The sequence below is a fragment of the Zalophus californianus genome, chromosome 8, assembly GCF_009762305.2.
Source record: "Zalophus californianus isolate mZalCal1 chromosome 8, mZalCal1.pri.v2, whole genome shotgun sequence".
In the NCBI taxonomy this organism is placed as follows: domain Eukaryota; kingdom Metazoa; phylum Chordata; class Mammalia; order Carnivora; family Otariidae; genus Zalophus; species Zalophus californianus.
Genome location: NC_045602.1, coordinates 100913186 through 100935077, shown reverse-complemented (window position 1 = coordinate 100935077; position 21892 = coordinate 100913186). Strand labels below are relative to the sequence as shown.

The 21892-nt window shown below is 36.7% G+C and overlaps 1 protein-coding gene across 9 annotated transcripts in view; it reads right to left on the bottom strand.

Annotated features, from left to right (window-relative positions):
* Positions 1 to 17624, bottom strand: part of TASP1 (taspase 1) — a 295328-nt gene extending 277704 nt beyond the window's left edge. For 2 of the 9 annotated variants that reach the window (XR_003524673.2, XM_027622321.2), the window contains exons 1-4: positions 17595 to 17624; positions 8439 to 8657; positions 5123 to 5190; positions 2742 to 2810 (exon numbers count right to left, since the gene is read on the bottom strand). Coding sequence is in view for 6 of the 9 variants with exons in the window: in XM_027622321.2 (XP_027478122.1) it covers positions 2742 to 2810; positions 5123 to 5190; positions 8439 to 8583 (282 nt within the window). In the remaining 3 variants the exon portion in view is untranslated. The other 7 variants (XM_027622324.2, XM_027622326.2, XM_027622325.2 and 4 more) reach the window with 7 other exon arrangements.
* Between the last annotated feature and the right edge of the window lie 4268 nt (positions 17625 to 21892).

Sequence of the window (21892 nt, the reverse complement as noted above, 5' to 3'; positions counted from 1 at the left end):
TCTTTTTCTTTTCTTATTCTTTTCTTGTCTCTTCCTCCCCTATGGCATGGAGTTGAAATCAGTGTACTTTTGCCTATTTGGGTAAGTGCAAATTCTCATTTTTTTTTTTTAAATACAAGGCTAGATACCCCCTCTAGCCAGTAAGGACCATTAAACCATTTCAGTCATTTCAGCCCACAGTTAATAAAGTGTTCAAGGATTCTGCCTAAGTTTAAAAAATAAGGGGTTTTTTTTTACTCAAAAAAAGTACATCCCAAAGTCAAAAAAAAAAAAAAAAGGTATGATTTCAGCAATTAGGACAAGACTTAGCTTTATTGAATATATTGGTCAAAACCAAAGAAAAGTAGGTACTCTCAAATTAAACATAACACATTATAAATCAAAACTCCCTGGGCCTTTTCAGTAAGCTGAAAGGACTCAATATTGTTACTTATATTTTTCTAAGTACATAAAATATTAGAATCTGATTTCCTTATATCATTCCATTGACCTAAACTATTACAATACTCCAACTGAACTCTTGAAAACCTCACCTTGTTTAAAGGTGGTGAATCAAAGCAACCAAAACTGCAGGGGGCAGTATAAGCATGACTTCCAACATAATTCTTAAGATTTAGGAAAACTCTTCCAGCTAGTCTTATTAGCCATTAAACTACTAACATATTTCAAAGATTCCACATAAAAGTGAATTCTTAAAGATAATTAATTGAACTTCTCCAAATTTAACAATGGGGGTGAGAGGGAGAAGTACACTAAACTCACTCAGGTGTATCTCATGCTCCCATTATCTATATAGCAGAGTCCAGTAAAAAAATAATAGAACAAGTTTGTTTAAAAAAGAACTTCATATCCACACTCTTAAAAAACAGAGGTCATCATTCAAAAGTATAAAGCTCACTTACTTGTAAGTAACTTACTATTCCAGAATGTATTTTTAATCATTTTTAAGCATAAATAAGTAAACTCAAAGTATGGTTGATTGATCATTGGAGAAAAATGTAGTAAAATATTCAACATGATAGAAGTATGACTTGAGAAAATTAAAGTTATTCTAAAATGAAAAGAAAAGAAAAACTTAATTTTACTCAATTTTATATTCATAGTTGCCATTACAGTATTATCTCCCAGCTACTCATTAACCTTCTTTTTCTTTCCCTGGACCCACACTGACTCCATCCATGCACCACCGATAACCTCAGGACATCCTCTTATGCACAAAGGAGAGTAATTTGCAATTAACAATTTAATTAAGTTAGATGAAGCTTTCCTTGTGTGTTTTGAGTAAAGGTAAGATCTGCTGGTAAGTACATCAATCTTCTTTCTTGCAGCACTTTTCTCCTTTCATCCACACTATATAGTTAATCTTTTCCTGGCATTGTAAAAACATGTCATTCATAGTCACCATAAATATTCAGCTCATATATATCATTCCAAAGTACTTCATAACAGTAATAATTACTAACTTCTCAGGGGTGCTTACTATGTGTAACACAATGACCTAAGTGCTTGTCATATGTTAAAACTCAATCTTCAGAACTCTATGAAATAGGAATTACCCCCACATTATAAATGAAAAAACTGAGTAAAGGAGAATCTGTGAGGTGCCCAGGGCTAAGGACTGGTAGAGCTGGTGTAAGATGTATCAGTCACAAACAGGAGGGGACCATATATCCGAAGTCAGATGTCTCAGGAACCAAACTACAAAAGAACTTGTACCCATCATAAATGTTCACCTTCCTCGACTACACTTGGACCCATCTGAAGGCATTAACAGGAGAGATTAAAATCTACAAAGCATGATCTAAAGCATAGCTCCACAACTAAGTAGGGGAATATACAGAAAACACGGCCAGGGCTTCTGGTCAACTCCTGAGCAATTTTCATAGGGAAAAGCAAGGCCTGGCCTAACTGGGTAGGTACTCTGATATGAGAGCCTAAACCAAAGGGCCACAATCCAGTCAACTTGGGAAGACCCACTCCATCCACCTCCTACCTCAAACTCATCACTGGTTTATCTTCATATCTTGATTCCCCAAGCAATCTTCTCAACCAGAAAACTATTTGTTCACTATAATCCTCTAAACAGACTGACACAAATCTATCTTCTCTAAGTTTGAACAACAAAAGTCACTCTTCCGAAGGCCTCAATAATCTCCAGGACAAATTCATCCTCAAAGTTTCAGTCCCTCAATATAGAGTACAAAAGTATAGTGACCTTTAGAGCCTCCCCACTGAATTCCTCAATGTCTTCAGTTAACTGGAAACCAACTTAATAATCACACTGGACAAGACACACTTCACACAGCATGGCTTCAGGATACAAATCTAATTGATAGGTTTATGAGGAAACTTCCCCTTCTTCTTTAGACACTTCTAGACAGCTGTAATTTTTTGTTTCCTAAACAAGAGAACATGTATTACTTTTGAGGAAGGGGAGTTAACTTCAGGAATTTTCCTATTAAACATAAGAAAATGTGGGTATCCAAACACCAATAACTTTTGTATTCATGAAACTCACAAAAAGGGGTGGGGAAGAGGGATTTAATCAACTTTTATGTTATTCAGAGACGTCCCCAGTGAAAACAACCTAATAATATATCACAGGTTTCTTCATAACCTTAATACAGTTGGGAAACATTGGTCATATAATTGATGATTAACTAACTCAACACTTTCATGTCATTTAAGAATAATGAACATAAACTCACAAATATTTTAAATAAAACATAGAAAAGAAATACCTCGAGTTCCACCAGAGCTGCAGTCACTGCATCTGTCGCAAGAGCACCAGCCTGTAGCTTTTCAATTGCCTATGAAACCAAGGAGAGAGATTATTCACTGTAAAACCACAACTTCCCAAACATAACCAAAAACTTTCCAAAGCCTTAAAGAAGTGTAGGAGACATTTAGAGTTAGTAAAAATTAATCACTAGTTCCATTCCATACTTCAAGACATAACCTACTTAGATTTAAAACAAGCAAGGGTTTATATTCAGGATAATTCATGATATAGTTCACTTATCATTCAAATTAAGACAATGAATAAAATCTAGCCACTAAATGCAAAGTGCAGGCGATTTAGTAAGTGAAAGGGTTTCCTTCATCACACGGCAATTCAAAATAGCCATAGACATTATGTGAATTCAGTTTGGTTTAAATATCCTGATAATTCAAAGGAGGGTGCTTGTATAAGCACCAGGTGTTGTATGTAAGTGATGAATCACTAAATTCTACACCTGAAACTAATGTGGCACTGTATGTTAACTGGAATTTAAATATTTAGAGAAAGAAAAAATAAATATCCTCATAATTCATATTTTACATACATAATTGAATCTCAGACTAAACTAATAACATCTTCTCCCACTGCTACTACTCTCCACACCCCTAACTATAAAAAAACAGTGACTCTCAATCACAGAAATATTTCAGAATCTTTAGATGAACACATACATGTGACAAAAACATTTTTGGTACTACAGTGGTTCCCCCTTATCCACAATTTCAATTACACCCAGTTAACTGCGGTCCAGAAGTAGATGATCCTCTTTCTGACATAATATCAGGTTAAGAGTAGCCTAGCACTATGCCCCAATGCCTGTGTCATTCACTCACTTCATCCCACCAGAGAGGCATTTTATCATTTCACATCATCCCAAGAAGAAGAAGGGGTGAGTACTGTACAATAAGATATTTTCACAGAGAAAGGGACCACATACACACAACTTTTATACACAACACAGTACAACTGTTTTATTTTATTATTAGTTACTGTTGTTAACCTTTTACTGTGCCTGATTTATAAGGTAGACTTTATCATAGGTATGTATATATAGGAAAAAACATGGTACATATAGGGTTCGCTACAATATGCAGTTTCAGGCATCCACTGGGGGTCTTACAACATATCCCCCATGGATAACGGCAGACTACTGTATGATATATTGAGATAAACAAATCATGTTCTTTTGTAATATAAACTATAGACAGTAAAGGCCCATAAAATCACCTAACTTCTGTAGCATAATGGAAAGAGAGAGAAGGAAAATTGATTTCTAAATGAACTATTAAAGCACCAATTTAGTCAACAGAGAAAATGCTCAAAAGCTAAGAGTGGTATTCCTCATTAAACTTTTAAGTTCATTCATTGTGTAAATTGAGGGGGCTGATTATACATTCCAAATGTATTAGGATTCTAGGACTATAGTTATAGAAAACATTTTTTTTCAGATGAAAACATCTTAAACTTTGAAAATTAAGATAAAAAATATGAAATAGTTTAGAGAACTTTTAGCTTTATTATAAATTTCAAAAACAATAAAATCCCTATAACAAAATATTCTTATTTATTTATGTGATTTCATTCGTAAGAAAAAGCTTGGATCTCTAATAAAGTATAATCTTTCTTTTAAATGGTATTTAAATGAAAAGAGCTGGAAGAGACCCATATTTACACACTATATAATATCCATTAACATTATATTTGCATAAAATGTAATGGAAGCTTTGCCAAAAAGAGTATATAGTCAAGATCAAAATAAAAACAAACAATATTTCTTCTGAGTCCATTCCTGCCTCCACACTGAGTTTCCAACGATTTAGCAAAACCTCAAAAACCAAAGAGAAAAAAAGCACAACTGAGAACAAGGGCAAAAGCTAAACTCAGGAATGACAATGAATTTGCTATGATACAAACTACATAATGAAAAACAGAAGGAAAAAGCACAGGATAATCTCCCCAAGAAAAGCACCCATTTTAATTTTTTATTATTTATTGTCTTCCCTTCGTAGAAAGACACATTGGCTGCCTTTTAACTGTTTTCCCTACTCCTTCAATGGAGCTCAATGCCTTTGCAAAGATTAAAAGATACATGATTATGTGCCCACAATTCCAAAAATACAGACTTTAATCTGGGAAAGGAAGGGAAAGATCTAAGCATCATTTGGAGAATAAAAAACACAAAACAAAACAAAAAAGAGACCCCACAAATATGAGCAAAATAATTTCATGGTCCAAACTAAAGACTACCTTAGAAGTCAAACCTTAAAATTTTGAATTTCAAGGTAAAGCTGCTTGCTGGCCAAAACTGAAATGTTTCCATCAGACACACTCTGTTCATACCTTCTGACAAGCTCGTTTGCATACATGTTTATATTCCTTGGCTTTGGATTCGGAATGATAACCTGCACCTGTAGTGGAAAAAAACAACCAGTTGTTAGTTATCATTAAAATATTAGAGATTTTACTTATATAAATAGGTCATACAAACTGATGCTCTCCTGGTGACAATAAAGCTATTGTCCTGTATGTATGGAGTTTTCAAATTCTAATAGCTTCCTTCTCTACCATAGGCCTTTTTAATGCCATGTCTTACCTCCTTTTACAAAGGCTATTTTCCTGCCAGAGGCACTAAAAATAGCTCATATTCCCAAACAGGCTCCACCAAGACCATCTTCTTTTGAAAACCTCTCTCCAAAGTCAGGAGTTTTTTTTGGTCTGGAGTTGATATAACCCAGGAGGTGTCAGGGACAGAGTCCCTTCATGTTCCTTTCTGTTGACCTTTAGAAAGCCCCTGCCACTTGGCAAATTACTGTTCAGAATCCTGAATTCTTAAGAGTAACTTCGGAAAACTATGTAGTTTCTAAATAACATTTGAGGTTGAGGAGTATTACATCCCACCTCTCCACAACCACCAAATACCACGGCTCCCATGCACACTTTTTACATCCTGTCACTGTCGTAATATAACTCATGGTGTCTCTGAAACCTCAGTGACAGCATATTGTAGTCTGCCTATTAGAAATCCCAGTGGTCCCAAACTCTTAAACACCCAGCAACTTCCTCAAGAGAATCGCTCTGAAATTGGTTTCCCTAAGAGGATTAATACCTGCTTAGTTAGGGATTTGAGAATAATCGAAATAAGAAAGAAACCAAGACAAGGGTCCTTAAAGTCTCTTGATGATTAGGCTTCTAAACAAAGTTCTTTAACTGAGCTCTGAATCACCCCCTCATCCAGCCACCAAGCTCCCATGAAGGAAGGTTAAGAACTGCATTTCTAAGCCTCAGGGCTCCTCAAGTGAGTCTACAGACTCTGACACAAACTTACCCCAACTTTCCTCAGACCAGAGAAAGAAATGGCTCATGAATCTATCAATCAGGGACCCAGGAGAGCAGAAAAGATGCCAAACCAATAGGAATCCATAATCACCCCAATTCTAATCCTATTTCTCAGGAGAACTCTGAAACTTCATAGAGCCTGAACCAATATTTAACAGGCCTCTCTTCATAGTTCTCTAACACGTCTGTCATCTTAGATCTGGGGGCCCCAATCTTTCAGCAGTACTTCCCAAATCATGGGACACTACTGCTAAATATATAACTTTAGTGTATGGATGACAGTTTTAATAGGATTTAACATATAAATCCTTCTGTTTTGAATAAGGGAAAAGTCTCAGCATGGCCACAGTACATCTTTCATATCTGGTTAACACTTGGTAATTTCTCTATCTAACAAAGGAAAGGTAGCCTCAGAATCTAAGCCACTGACATACAACAAGATTCAGCTAAGATTTAATTACACTGTTTTGGTTGCACTGTGTTTAAAGTTATTTTCTCCTCACACAAGTGATACTGACATATCATTTAAGGTAAGTTTCATCTTTCAAGTTTTAAGGTAAAAAGTGTTGAGCTTTTTAATATTAGGTAAATAGTATAAGTAGTATACAGATCAAGGAAAAATCAAGAATCTAAGATTCAAATGACTAACATTTGGGCAAGTCTCCTCTAGTTAAAAAAAAAAAGTTTTAAAATCTCTACAATGGATAAGGAACTGAAATTTTGTCCCTTAAATGTGCAAGACATATATTTCTGCATAATCAGTCTATCTGACCTTCTAATAACTTAGGAGAGGGTCACCTTAACCCACATAATTTCCTGCCATGACCCAGATTTCATCCTATTACTGCTGGCCCCCAGCAGCAACTTCATCTAAGAGCCATTCCCATCTAGTGAGTGTCTGAAAGAAGAGGGATCCCATCATCATAGTCATAGAAAGCAATGCCTTCCAACTAATCAAAAGCTCTGTTGTTGCATGTTACAAATCTGGAACCTTTCTTGTACATTTGTCACACACTCATTCTGAATGAAATAACTCACTGGGTATCATGAAAGATGCACCAACATGGTGTAGTAGAAGGCAGGCGTTCTGGTTCCAAGTCTAAATCTAACTGGGTTATTTCTAAAATTTACCTCATTTCTTTGCAAAATCTTTTGAAAGAAAAGCAAATTGAACCTGGGTTTTCCGATTCTCCTGGATTAGATTCTGTAAGACTTCCCAAGTTATCTAGTCCAGATATAGCCAAAAGTTAATGATCAGGCACAACACCAGTTTGACAAGAAGAAACAATTCTACTCCTTACCCCACATCAAAGTTAATCTTGATTCCACCCTGCTTGCCTATCTGAGGAAAGTTAAAAGGAGATCCAGCCATTCCTTCTCCCTTCACAGAAGTCATGAATTTTAGATAAATACAAGCAAATAAAAATGACTTAAAAAAGAAAAAAAAGCCTCCTGGGCAGACCTGAGCAGAGCTGCACTACTCTGAAACACAAACTCTTCAATGATCAGGGACCCAGAAGTTGAACTTCACTGCGTCTGTTCTCCAGGTCCTCTGTATTGTCAAAAGCACTATATTGGGACTAAGGACCCACTTACGGGTGACTCAACCTGGCTGTAGCACAAACTAGCCGTGGGGCTAAAGCTGCTTAATCTCTCTTCCTCACTTGTAACATTAAGAAGGCAAATTAGTTCTATGGCTGTGTAATCATATGCTAAAATGGCCATAGTTGGGGCGCCTGGGTGGCTCAGTCAGTTAAGCACCCAACTCTTGATTTTAGCTGTGATCATGACCTCAGGGCTGTGGGATGGAGCTCTACATTGGGCTCCATGCTCAGCATGGAGTATGCTTGAGATTCTCTCTCTCCCTCTCCCTCCTCTTCTGCTCTTCCCCCGACTCGGAACTCTGTCTCTCTCTGAAAATAAATAAACAAAATCTTTTAAAAATAAATTAACTAATTAATTAAATAGCCATAGTCAAACATGGGGTCAATAAAATTTTTCAGCAGCATTTTTAAAAACACAAACCAGAGTTTAAGAAATTACTTTGTCTGATTTTAACACTACCTAACTGCATCTATCATATGGGGTAAAAGTAAATAATGGGGTAGAGAAGTGAAGAAGACATAGGAAGAGCTGTCATTATAAGATCTTCCAAGCAGGAAGTAGGAGAAACCTATATTGAAGTCAATCTCTTTGGTTCCAACTCCTCTCTGGCAGTTTGCCTCCCCCAGATGTGAAATTCAATTCTCAGTGTACTTCAAGGCAAGAAAAAAAAAATCAAAACTATTTTCATCTTCCAACTCGTCCACTGAGAGCTTACCTGCATGTACCAACACAAAGCCCCCTCGCTTCTCCTTATGGGACTGCTTTGTTTCGAACTCTTTGACTGTTATTTTAACAGCCGAAACCTGAGATGATCTGGAAGGCAGCCCTTCTCCAGAACTCATCCCCTTCTCCATGGTCATTCTCCGAGATTACCATCTTCTATTGGGAAAAGTGCATACTTCCATCCAAAAGTAACTGCAGGAGAGGAATTGCCCTAAAGAAAAACAGGCAAAGATGGTATATATTTCTTTCACTAACACACACATAACTTATACAAATTTGTGCAAAGATAACTTCCCAAAAACCTAATTTTAAAGTTATTTAACTGGGTAATACAAAGAATACAAAAAGGTTAGAATTGAAATCTCTGTCCATAGACAGTACTTGCTTAAAATCATATAAACAAAAGAACTGTTGTAAAAAGACTTCATACTGAGTCCAAAGATATTCTATCTTTCATTGTATTTACACTGAAGAAAACCTCAATATAACTTCAATATCACTTTCTACTCCCTTTAATCCAAATGCTAATAATCTCTGGGACATTCTAGAATCACAGGTGATGCTGATAATATCACCAAGCCTTGACGTAAAGCCGAGATTGCAGCTTACTTTTTTCCCCCAGCTTTATTGTGATATAATGAACATATAACATTGTGTAAGTTTATGGTATTCAAAACAATTGACACACACATACCATAAAATGATTATCACAGTAAGACACCTAGATTCACACTGGTAGGTAAAATCTAGACCTTATTCTAAACTGAGAAGTAGGGAGGGACGCAAGTCTTTCTTTGCCAATATAAAACATAAATAGTCACATAAAAAGTGACTTAGCTACCTAACCCAAAAAAGTGGTGTTACTCAAAGTGTGGTCTGCAGACCAGGGCTTGTTACCAGTCTGCAAGAGACTTATTTTATTAATATAGTAATTGGTTTCTATACACATTTTCAACAATGTGTATACTTCTTATAATTTTTTTCTATTTCCTTTTTTATTATATTTTTGAAGCAATTTTACCTATTAAATGTAATAAAATTGAGCTTTTATTTTTATCTCTTATTCTTTTTTTATTTAAATTCAATTAATTAACATATAATGTATTAATTGTTCCAGAGGTACTGGTCTGTGATTCATCAGTCTTATATAATACCCAGTGCTCATTACAACATATACCCTCCCCAGTATCCATCACCTCTCAACCCCATCCCCTGACCCTCCCTCTCCTCCAGCAACCCTCAATTTGTTTCCTAAGATTAAAGAGTCTCTGATGGTTTGTCTCCCTCTCTGGTTTCGTCTTGTTTCATTTTTTTCTTCTCTTCCCCTATGATCTTCTGCCTTGTTTCTTAAATTCCACATATGAGTGAGATCATATGATAATTGTCTTTTTCTATTTCACTTAGCATAATACCCTCTAGTTCCATCCACATCGTTGCAAATGACAAGATTTCAAATTTTTGATGGCTGCATAATATTCCATTAATCTTTCATATTTCAGTTTTGTTTGGAGCTTGTTTTGGGGGGTTTAGTTTTGGTTCTTTTAGCATTTTGTAAAAGAAATAGTCAACAACGGATTGAACATTTTTTAAAGTGGGTCCTTTACACCAGAGATGGTCTGAGAAGCACTGCAACATGGCATTTTAACTTCTTTTAATTCTTGGTTAAAAAGAGTCCATTGAACTCTGAAAAACAAACTGAGGGTTCTAGAGGGGAAGGGGATGGGGGGATGGGTTAGCCTGGGATGGGTATTAAAGAGGGCACATTCTGCGTGGAGCACTGGGTGTTATGCACAAACAATGAATCATGGAACACTACATCAAAAAACTAATGATGTAATGTATGGTGATTAACATAACAATAAAAAATTTAAAGTAAAAAAAAGAGTCCATTGAATTTTTATTATATAACACTTCATTTAAAGGACAAATAATTTTAAATCAAAATATATATGCTCTTGTATTAAAATGTTAACATATATTCACAAATGCAGGAAGAAACTTTTGATTACAAAAGTGTGCTGATGTTGATTAAATAAAAGTGAACTGAAATACCTGCTTTTGTTTTTGTTTTGTGGTGGCAGCTGTCTTTCTAAGAATGGATCTTCTTCTAATGACTTCACAAGGATCTGCCTCAATTACTTTTATTTGACTTTAGCTATTTGGTTATTTCTCTTTGGTTATTTGACTTTGAATACTATGTATTCATGTGTCATCGACGAAGTGGAATTGAAATGATTAGCAGTCCATCTGCCAGCCTATACATGCCATCACGTCTGACCAGGCCATGAAATCAGCTGGGACCCACTAGTCCCACAAACATAGGTTGAACGAAAACTCAGGCCTTGGAAAATTAAGAGTTTCAGTTAAAATGAAAAAATATCCAAGCATTATGGGTTATTAAACTTCAAGCTACTGCCTCATTGTTATCAGATACACTTTTTCATAAATAAGAAACTGAAACATCTATATTTAACAATGAATAAGGTTGATGTAATAGGCATGTTCATGTATATGAGAGATTTAAAAACATTGCTTCCAGGCTTGTCTGAAAAAAATAAAATGTGCAAGATAAATTAATATGCTATTTCTTAAGCAATCTACCATCCCTCAGAGACTATCTGAAATATATTTAGAAAATCATGTCATCTCCATAAACTCCTCCAAAAATGTTGGCCCCCAAAGTTCTGCAGGACTGGGAAAGAAACTTAAATACAGGCTATGCAATGTACAACTCTGGCCTCAACTCCCAATGGTTAGTGGAATGTTTTGATTTGAAGCAACTTCTACTCCAACATTAGTTTTTGTTTAACTCTAAACCCATTAAAGGTCTGACCTACCTAATAAATAAAGAGTTCCAACAAATGACTAAAAATAAGACAACAAAGGGCAAATGGGCAAATCCCAGTTAACAGAAAAATTGTATAACAGTTTAAATAGATCAAGAGATGCTAAACCTCACTCAAAAGAAAGATAGAAAATAAAACTACACCCAAATGCCATTTTTCAACTTGGGTTGACCAACATCAAAATGATATCACGTTTTGAGGCTATTGAGAAACAGAAGTTCTCATACACTGTTAGGAGCAGCATAAGATGACAAAACTCAACAAGGGCAATCTGGCAAAGTCAATCAAAATTACAAATGCACACTGAAGGATTATTTGTAATAGTAAAGATATAAACCAACAATATGTCTTGATGTAAGTGGTTAAAATAAAAGCAGCCACTGGAAAAAATGAGAATATTCTTGATATACATATATAGATTGACTAATCTTACAGATATATAAGTAAAAAAGGCACAGTACAAAAATACATGCAATGCCATATTTTGAGGGAGGGGAGAAAAAATAATACAGCTAAGTATATATGCAAAGTACAAATCTAGAAGAATATGCGCAAAAATAATAGTGGTCACCCAAAGAAGATTTGAAAGACTGATGGACAAAAGTGGAATGAAAATTTTATTGTTTATTGTTTATACTTTTCAATATCGAAAAATCTGAATATATTGCTTTCCAAAAAAACTTTTTTTATTCATTTATTTATTTATGGAAACATAAAGTAACTAGCTAAATCCAAGTTCCAAAATAGAGCAAGCCTATGAGATCTCACTTAAAAACTTCAGTAAGAGGGAAAATACCATATGCTGAAGGTTCTCAACACTCATTCCACCTAGGGCAGGAATGGACAAAAACATAGCCAACCAACAATACTGGCCCAAAAAGTTTTTGTTTTGTTTTTCTGTTTTTGCTTTTGTTTTTCTGGATCTTGAATTTCTGAGGCCACACGAACTACAGGTAATTCAAATTAAAAAAAATCATAGTATTTGATCTCTACAGTTCAGACTAAGGAGTAAAAAATAAATCATTACTGTAGATTAACATCAAATATCCCTAGGATTATTTTTTATCAAATTTGTATTCACTTCATTATTACAAATCATTATTTGAAATTGATGAAGCATACTTACATCAACATACTGTTCTGCAAGAAAAATGTCGAACATTTCAGCTAAGCTTTGAGGTAACATTCAACACACAAGGTTTCCAATGAAAGGAAATGTATAAACATGTTATAGTTTTTACACAACAGAAAACAGTTGTATAGCTCATTTTTTTATAATGCCTTTATTTCTGAATAATATGCTTAAAAATGGACATTTTGCAATTTACTACTAGTGATGATATTCAAATTCATTTTATTGTTTTTAAAACACTGGCAACTTGTCCATCCTCTGCAATAGCTGCATCAAAAATTAAACATAGAGTTAGCATATGACCCAGTAATTTCACTTGTAGGTATATACACCCAAGAGAACTACAAACATGTAGTACAAAAAAATTGTACATGGATGTTTATGGCAGAATTATTCATAATAGTCAAAAAGTGCTAACAACTCAAATGTCCATGAACCAATAACGGTTAAACAAAATGTGGTATATTCATACAACGGAACATTAATTAGCCATAAAAAATAATAATTAAGTACTAATACATACTATGGCATGAATGAACCCTGAAAACAGTGAAAGAAGTCAGACTTATAAAAGGCCACATACTGTATGTTTCCATTTATGTGAAATATCCAGAGTAGGCAAATCTAAAGAGACAGAATGCAGATTAATTGTTGCCTTGGGCTGGGAAGCTAAAGGGGAACTGGAGAGTGACTGCTAATGGGGGCAGGCTTTCTTTTGGTGGCAATTAAAATGTTCTAAAATTGCAGTGATGGTTGCACAATTCTGAATATACTAAATACCACTGAGTTGTACACTTTAAGTGGATAAATTAATAAATTAATAAAGTTGTTTGGAAAAAAACAAATTTCCTGCTTCCCATAAACTGTATCTTTTCCCATAAGTGTATCTTTTCCAAGTTACCAAACCTAATGACCTTTTCTTACTCTGCTACTTGCAACCTTTGTTCTCTAGATCCCCCCAATCGTGGCAAGCACGCCAATCTCCCATCCCAGCTCTTTATGACCCCTCTGATCCTTCTCAACTTTGTCCCCTTACATGACTCCCTGTCCACAGGCCTATTCTCAAATGTCTCCTTCAGCAATTTCATCCACTGCCAACCTTTTAAAACAATCCTCTCTTAGTAAATCAGATTATTTGTAACTCTCTATCTTCTGTCTCTTGAGCTCTAGCGCCAAGTCTCCAGGATAGCCTAGTTCAACCTGGATCCTCTTCACTTTTTCTTTTTCTTTTTTTTTTATTATGTTATGTTAATCACCATACATTACATCATTAGTTTTTGATGTAGTTTTCCATGATTTATTGTTTGCATATAACACCCAGTGCTTCATTCACTATGTGCCCTCTTTAATACCCATCACCAGGCTAACCTATCCCCCCACTCCCTCCCCTCTAGAACCCTGTTTGTTTATCTACCCAAAACAATCTCATTTTTCCACAGAACTCTAGTTCTTCCCACATCACTCCTTATTTTTAATAGCACTAATCCCTTTCTAACTCACCTGGAAGTCATCTTGGACTGCACGTACTTTCCAAATCTTATAAATTTCTCCCTCAAGCATTTAACTTCTTTTTCCCTACTGCCTCGACCCTTGTTCAGCTCACATACCGCGTAGCATGTTACAAAAAGCATTTTAACTTTTCTCCCCAAATCCAGACTATTGTAAAACAACCAACTACAAAAGGCTGCCAAAATAAATCTCATAAAGGACAACTCCAATCAAAATCAAACAGCATGCCAAAAGACAAGAGCAGACAATACACGCAAGAGGAAATATAAACTGGATATCCAATATTAAGGAAAGAATATTCAAAGAAATATAAACAAAAATGGAATCTTCCTAACTAGCACTGTATTGCCACCATAAACTGATGTAAGTAACCATTTTGAAAATGAATGTCAGGAAGTATCAAAATCTTTAAAATGTTTAATTTTGTATATACTATTTTTCCAGAGATAATCTATGTATGAACTAGTCTATAACAAACACAATTAACAATAGTACCATGGATACCCCTAAGGGAGAATGAGGGGCAAAATGAAAAGGAAACGTGATTTTCTCCTAATAGCCTTTTGCATTTGATTTTTTTTTTAACCAGGTACTATCTACTAAACACAGATTTAAGTTAGCCATCTCTGAGACTAAGATGAATGCAAATTAACCTGATTATCAAGGTCAGAAGAGAAACTAAGAATAAAACATCGTTTTTGCTCCAGGGACTTTCAAGGCACTGATTTAAGGTCTAAATTTCAACCCCAGTTCTCTCAAAGACTTTTATTCTCCTACTGCATGTGATGACACTTTTTTTTTCTTTACACCATTTAGAAAATTATGACATGTCCTGTTTGCCCCTGGTGTTGAAGTTTTTCACTCTAGATTTACTTAGTCTCTTAGAAGCAGTCAAAGAATAAGTCAGGGAATCCATCCATCTTACAGCAAAAGGCTTTTATAGAAATCCAGCCCTTAAGCTATAGCAACTGATGAATAAAGAAGCATTCTGTTGCTCTTAACATCTTGACATTGAAGGTTTAATGCCTCATTCAATGAGCTCCAAAACACACTCATTTCATCTTTGACCCAGTAATTTCACTTCTGAATACACTTTCTACCAAAATAACTTCAAAAACAGAAGAGCCTTATGCCTGTTATGCTGTGTTTAACACAGGATAATTTAGAAAAACAAAAATCTGGAAGTGACCTAAATGTCCAACGTAGAGAAATAGTTAAAAAAAATGATAACCTATATTATTTATGGTCAATTGGTTTTCAACAAGGGTGCCAAGACCATTAAACAGGGAAAGGATAGGGGCGCAAGGGTGGCTCAGTCAGTTAGGCATCCAACTCTTCATTTTGGCTCAGGTCATGATCTCAGAGTGGTGAGATCAAGTCCCATGTCAGGCTCCTCACTGGGTGTGGAGCCTGTTTAAGATTTTCTCTCTCCCTTTTCCTCTGCCCCCCTTAAAAAAAAAATTAAATAGGAAAAGGATAGTCTTTTCAAAAAATGGTGCTGGAAAAAAACAGATAGGCACATACAAGGAATGAACTGGATTCCTACCTATTCCTACCTACCTATTCCTTGATCCACATAGATCAAGAACTAAATGTAAGAGCTAAAACTGTAAAACTCTTAGGAAAATATATAGTAGTAAATCTTCATAATCTTGGATTTGGCAATGTTTTAGATATGACACCAAAAGCACAACCAGTTAAAGAAAATATAAATTAGAATTCACCAAAAGTTTAAATGTTTGTACTTCAAAGAACACTATTCAAAAAAGTACAAAGAAACCCCGCAAAATGAGAGAAAATGGAAAAAACATTGCAAACAGTATATGTGATAAGGGATTTGTATCCGGACTATATAAAAAACTCATACAATATCAAAGTTTTTTAAAAATTCAATATAAAAATGAGCAAAGGAATTGGATTGACATTTCTCCAAAGATACACAAAGGGCTGATAAGCATAGGACAAGATGCTCAACATTACCATCCAAAAGGGAAATGGAAATCAAAACCACAGTGAGGTACCAACATCACAGCTATAACTCAAAAGACAGATAGTAAGTGTTAACAAGGATATGGAGAAATCAGAACTCTCATATCCTGCTGGTGCAGTCCACTTTCGAAAACATCTGGCAGTTCCTCAAAAAGCTAAACAGAGTTACCATATGACCCAGCAATTCCACTCCTAGATATATGAGAAATGTAAACATATCCACACAAAAACCTGTACATGGATGTTTACAACACAGTTATTCGTAATAGTACAAAAGATTAAACAACTCGAATGTCCATTAACTGATGATGGATAAAAATGTGGCATATTCCTATAATGGAATATTACTCAGCCATAAAAAGGAATGAAGTACTGATACAAAATACAACATGGATGAACCTTGAAAACATTATGGTAAGTAAAAGAAGGCAGACACAAAAGGCCAATACTCTATAATTCCACTTACCAGAAACGTTCAGAATAGGAAAATCTACAGACACAGAAGTAGATTAGTGGCTGCTAGGGACTGGGGGAACAAGGGGAGGGGAGTATCTAATTAGTGGTTGCCAAGGACTGGGGGATCAAATGGGAAGTGACTGTAATGAGTACAGTTTCTTTTGGAGATGACGAAAATGTTCTGGAATTTGCGGTGATAGGTGCCCAACTTTATGAATATAGTAAAAACTACTGAAATTTACAATTTAAAAGGGTGGGTTTATGGTATGTGAATTATATCTTAATAAAAGATCAATCTATGCAATGGATGCAATGTATAAAAATTATACTTTTTGGTTATAATCATATTTTACACACACTATGATCATAAATAGGTTTAAAATGCTATAAAATTAGAAAGGGATCAAAATGCTGGGTTGGTGAAATTACAGGTGATCTTTTTAATTATTCCTGCATTTTCCAGATATTCATTAATAAGCACGCACTGCGTTTTACAAATGGGGGGTTATTTAAAACAAACAAAAAAGGAAATTATTAAACTCCCGAGTGTATAAAAATTCCTTAGCTTAGTATTCAAGGATCTCAGTCACATGGTCCCGAAAATACCTTTTCATTTCCCCTCCCCTACAGGGGCGAGTCAAGTTACTCCCTCCTTCCGGAAACACGATGCCCTCTATTTCCAGGGCACCTCCAGCTCCTGTTTTCCACCCTCCTCTCCAGCTGCTCCTTCTCCATCTTCTTGGTCCTATCCTCCTCCGCGCCCTAAGCAGTAAATGCTAATGTCCTGACACACTCTAACCAGGCCGCTAGCTATAACACCACGGGGCTGTTTTGGCCCCAGCCAGCCACGCAGGACTAGGGCGCACACCCTCGGGGCTCTGCGAGCCTCCGACTCGGAGAACCCCGCAGCCCGCGACTGCAAAGTGAGTGAAGGACAGCGAGGGCTGCCCGCACAGACAGTCCCTTCCCCTGAGAGGGAATAAGACTGCCAAGCTGAAGCCAAGGCTTCGGGGACCCGCACAAGCGCCACGCGCGACCGAGAGGTCGAGGGACATCCCGGATCCGCTCCTTCAGCACCGCCCCAGGCAGTGGGCATCCTGCGCGCCGCCCCCTCCCGGCCCAGAAGAGGATGTCCCAGCGAGCGTATGGGCCTGGACAGAGGCAGCGCCGCAGCGCCTGCAGCGGCGCGGACAGCGTGAGAAAGAGGGACACTCACCCGCGTCAGCCCCGAGCCCTCACAGCACCGGAAGTAGTCACCCGCCCGTTGCCAGGGTGAGGAAGCGGGGCTGACGTCAAGCTTTCCCATTGGGCATGCGCGTAGCCACGTGGCCGGAAGCATACGCCCACGCGGGGGCTCTGACCCTGCCCACTGCTTCCGAACGTTTCACCTGGCCCCTGAAGTTACACGCAAACTTCACCTGGAGCCTCATTCTGAGCTGCGCAGGCGCCGTTGTCAGTCTGTTCTCACGCAGACTCTTAATGAGCCGACCTATTGTGACTGTACGGATCCAAGTGTTTGGCAGACGAGCGATATGATACGAAATGAAGTTAAAGTAGCCATGATTTATTGAGGTGTCACTTCAGAGCTTAATTTTTTTCAATCCTTGCAGCCCCCCGATACAGTAGGGAAAACTAGAGCTCTGCCGGGATTTCATGTAGGAGGTGGGGGCCAGCCCTGCCCTTGGGAGAATCAAAGTGTGGGTGGCCTTTCTTTTACCATCTAGCTTCTAAGATCAAGACCAGTAACAACGTAATGCCTTTAATGTTTCCTTGTAACCGTTAACATGAGACCTTTAACAAATAACCAGCTTTAAACCTGTTTTAGAAACCAGAGATCGAAAGAAGTAAAGTAGTAGCTCTTAAGTATGGTCCCCAGATCAGAAGCTTAACATGACCTGGGCCCTTACTAGAGGTACAATTTAGGAAAAGATGTTCCACCTCACTGGGAAAAAAAAAAGATTATTTTAATTGCAGATAAAAATAGCAGTCCTCTTCGATCTGATTATATAAAATTTTAAGACTGATACTATATCCTGTTAGGATTGAGAAAACATTCACTCTTGTTCATTGCTGGTGGAATAAAGACTTGCACAAATTTAGGGGGGACAATTTGATGGTCATCTACCGCAATTTTAAATGTGCTTACCCTTTGACCCACAAGATCCACTTTTAGGAGTCTATAATATTTCCATATGTGCACCAAGATATATATATACATATATATTCATGTAAAATATATTTATCAAATAATTTCTATGAGCTTGGCACAGTTCAAGGAGGTTTATTGAAGCATAGCTCGTGTAGGAAAAAAGAAAAAAAAACTGGAAACTTGAATTTCTATCAATATGGACTAGTTAATTCAGTTATAAAAATGCAAGCGATATGATGCAACCATTTTTAAGTACTCAGATGAAAAGCTATCAAACACATGATGAAAAAATCCAAAATAATATTCTACATCCCATTTATGTATGCATGTCTGTGTATTTATTTTTATCTATATTTCCATATACATACATAGTGTATGTGGAAAATGGTTAAAAGATTATGTGTCAATGAAGCTACAAATAGAAATAAGATTGGACTAAGTTAGGGGTGAAATCACTTTTATTTTATTTATATCAATAATGACAGAACAGTTAAAAATGCTGGATAAAATACAGCAAGTAACCTTGCGCTCAGCTAAAAGGAAATCCCCAGAGACCAAAAAACAATGGAGAATCCAGAGTAGGATGCCAGTGCTGAAGGCTCATCTCTACTGAGAGCACTTACATATAGCGGGAGCCTAAGGTTTGGGTTTTTAAGCCCCTAAGGTAACAAACAGAAACACACAAAAAACCTTTAGTAAGGACAGAAACAGGAGATAGTGAACTTTGATCTCATAGGCTTCTGGTTTTGAAGTCATCAGATAAAGAATATAAAGTAAATATTCCTTAAATGTTTTTAAAAATAAGTGGGGAGTAGAAAAAAATAAGTGAGGGAGTAGAAAACCAAGCAAAGATTAAGAAAATACCAAAAAATTATCTGATAGAATTGAAAAATAAATAAATAAAAGATCTAGAAATACAAAATTGTTCATTAAAAAAAACTCACAGTAGATGGGTTAAACATTACTTAGACACAACTTGAGAAAAAATTAAGCAAATTGGAAGGTAGGTATAAAGAAATTACCCAGAATGAGGATCAGAGAGACAAAGAGATGGAAAGTATGGATAGAATGTAATAGATGTGGAAGATAGAATGGTAGGGATAGAATGTCTAATATACGTAACATTAGAATTCCAAGAACATAAAAAAATGAAATGAACAAGGAAGAGGAAGTATTTTAAGGGATAATAGATATTATCCAGAATTGATGAAAAAACAGAAACTCTCAGACTCAGGAAGCTCATGAATCTCAAGCTGGATAAATAAAAGAAATCTAAACCTAGACACATTATACTGAAATTTCAGAAGATCAAAGACAAAAATATTTTGAAAGCAAGCAGAGACAAAACACCTGCAAAGAATTGATTAGACTGAAAGGAGATGTCACAGTTTGACAATTGAAAATAGAAGATGAAAATGGTATTTTTGAATTACTGAAAATATATTTCCAAAGTACTAAAGAAATGTCAACCTAGAATTGTTTACCCAGCTAAACAAGCATTCAGGAATTAGAAGGTAATGAGGATATTTTCAGATAAATCCAAACTGAGAAAATTTACCATGAACTAAAGTATTTATTAAGACTACAATGCAGGAGGAAGAAGGTAATTCCAGAAGAATTATTCAAGAAGAAATAGATGTTGACTCTAGGGACCCCAAGTTCTGAGCCTAAGATTCTCATGACAGGTTTACAGAGTTGTCTTTATTTCCACAGACTTAGTCTCTAATCCTGTGATATCTATGCTATTTACTTTTTATGGTAAAGGATTTGACATATCACCAGTAAGCACAGAATGTTCTATATTTGTAATAGGTCATCTTACTGTTTTTGGTATATGACAGTGCAGCAGATTATTTTCCTGAAATGGCTGCAACACAACATTGTCCACCTCACATGCTCCTTTGAATGATGAGACTTTGATACTCCTCCCATCTAGAGGCATGTCTATCTATGTTCCCTACCCTTGGAATCTGAGCCAACTTGTGAATATAGCAGAAACCACACCAGGTGACTTCTGAGGAAGGTTGCAAAAGCACTGCAGGTTCTTTGTGATTCTCACTTGCAATGCTTGCTTTTTTAAATGCCAGCCACCATGCTCTGGGGAAGCTCAAGCAGCCACATAGGAAAACCAAGTATAGATGTTGTGACCAACAACTCCAGATAAGGTCCCAGCTGCAGCCAGCACCAACGGCCAGACATGTAATTGAATGGGCCTTCAGAAGATTCCAGTCCTCAGCCATGGATTAACTTCCAGCCTTTGAGTCTTCCCAGCTTAGCAATCATGAGCAGAAACAAGCCATCTGCACTTGCTCTTTCAAAGTTTGATCATAATAATGCAATAAAATGGCTTTTGTTTTACATCACTAGGTTTACACTACTAGTAGTACTTGATCACAGGCTCCAACAACTGAGCCACAGTTCACTGGCTCTTATACTGAGGGTATCATTCCATGGCCTTGACACTGAAAGCCCAAGGAAAGCTATCAGTGACTAGGAGGATAACCACATGGTTCTGGACAACTCCATTGCCTCCAGTTCTCCCACCTTATCCTCACTAACTAGTCATCTCTCCTCTCTGTTTTTGCACTCTCCTGCCATAGGTAACCTGGAGTTCTTTTCTTTTTTTTTTTTTTTAAAGATTTTTTATTTATTTATTTGACAGAGAGAGACACAGTGAGAGAGGGAACACAAGCAGGGGGAGTGGGAGAGGGGGAAGCAGGCCTCCCGCCGAGAGGGGAGCCCGATGTGGGACTCGATCCCAGGACCCCGGGATCACGACCCGAGCCGAAGGCAGACGCCTAACGACTGAGCCACCCAGGCGCCCTGGAGTTTTTTTCTTTATTTTTCTACCAGTGACTTCTAGAGGTGGAAGGGAAAGGTTATTACATGGTAATAGTAAGAGTAAGCACTTATTACATGACAGTAGTAACTGGAACAGATTTTGTTACCTGGAAGTAGATAAATCCCATAACAAAACATAACAAAAGAACATAACAAGAGTAAAACATGTGACATTGGCTTTGAGACTATGTGAAGCAGCAAGGGTGGGAGAGGATCCTAAAGGAGAATGTCAGAAATCTAAAAGGCCTTGAGGAGGCTGCACCAAGGGCACAAAGGAAACTGAGGAAGATGTCGTTGAAAGCCAGAGAAAGGGGTCCTTAGTTACATATGACCAAAAAGTTCAGCCCAGGCTTTGGGGAGCAGATACAAACTATCCCCAGGGTGACCTGCTTGAATTCCTGACCCACAGAATCTATAAGCATAATAAAATGGTTGTCCTTTTATGTCATTGAATGTGGAGTGGTTTTTTACACAGCAATATTAAATGGAACAGGTAGAAATAGAAGAAAAGGTGTTTGGATTTT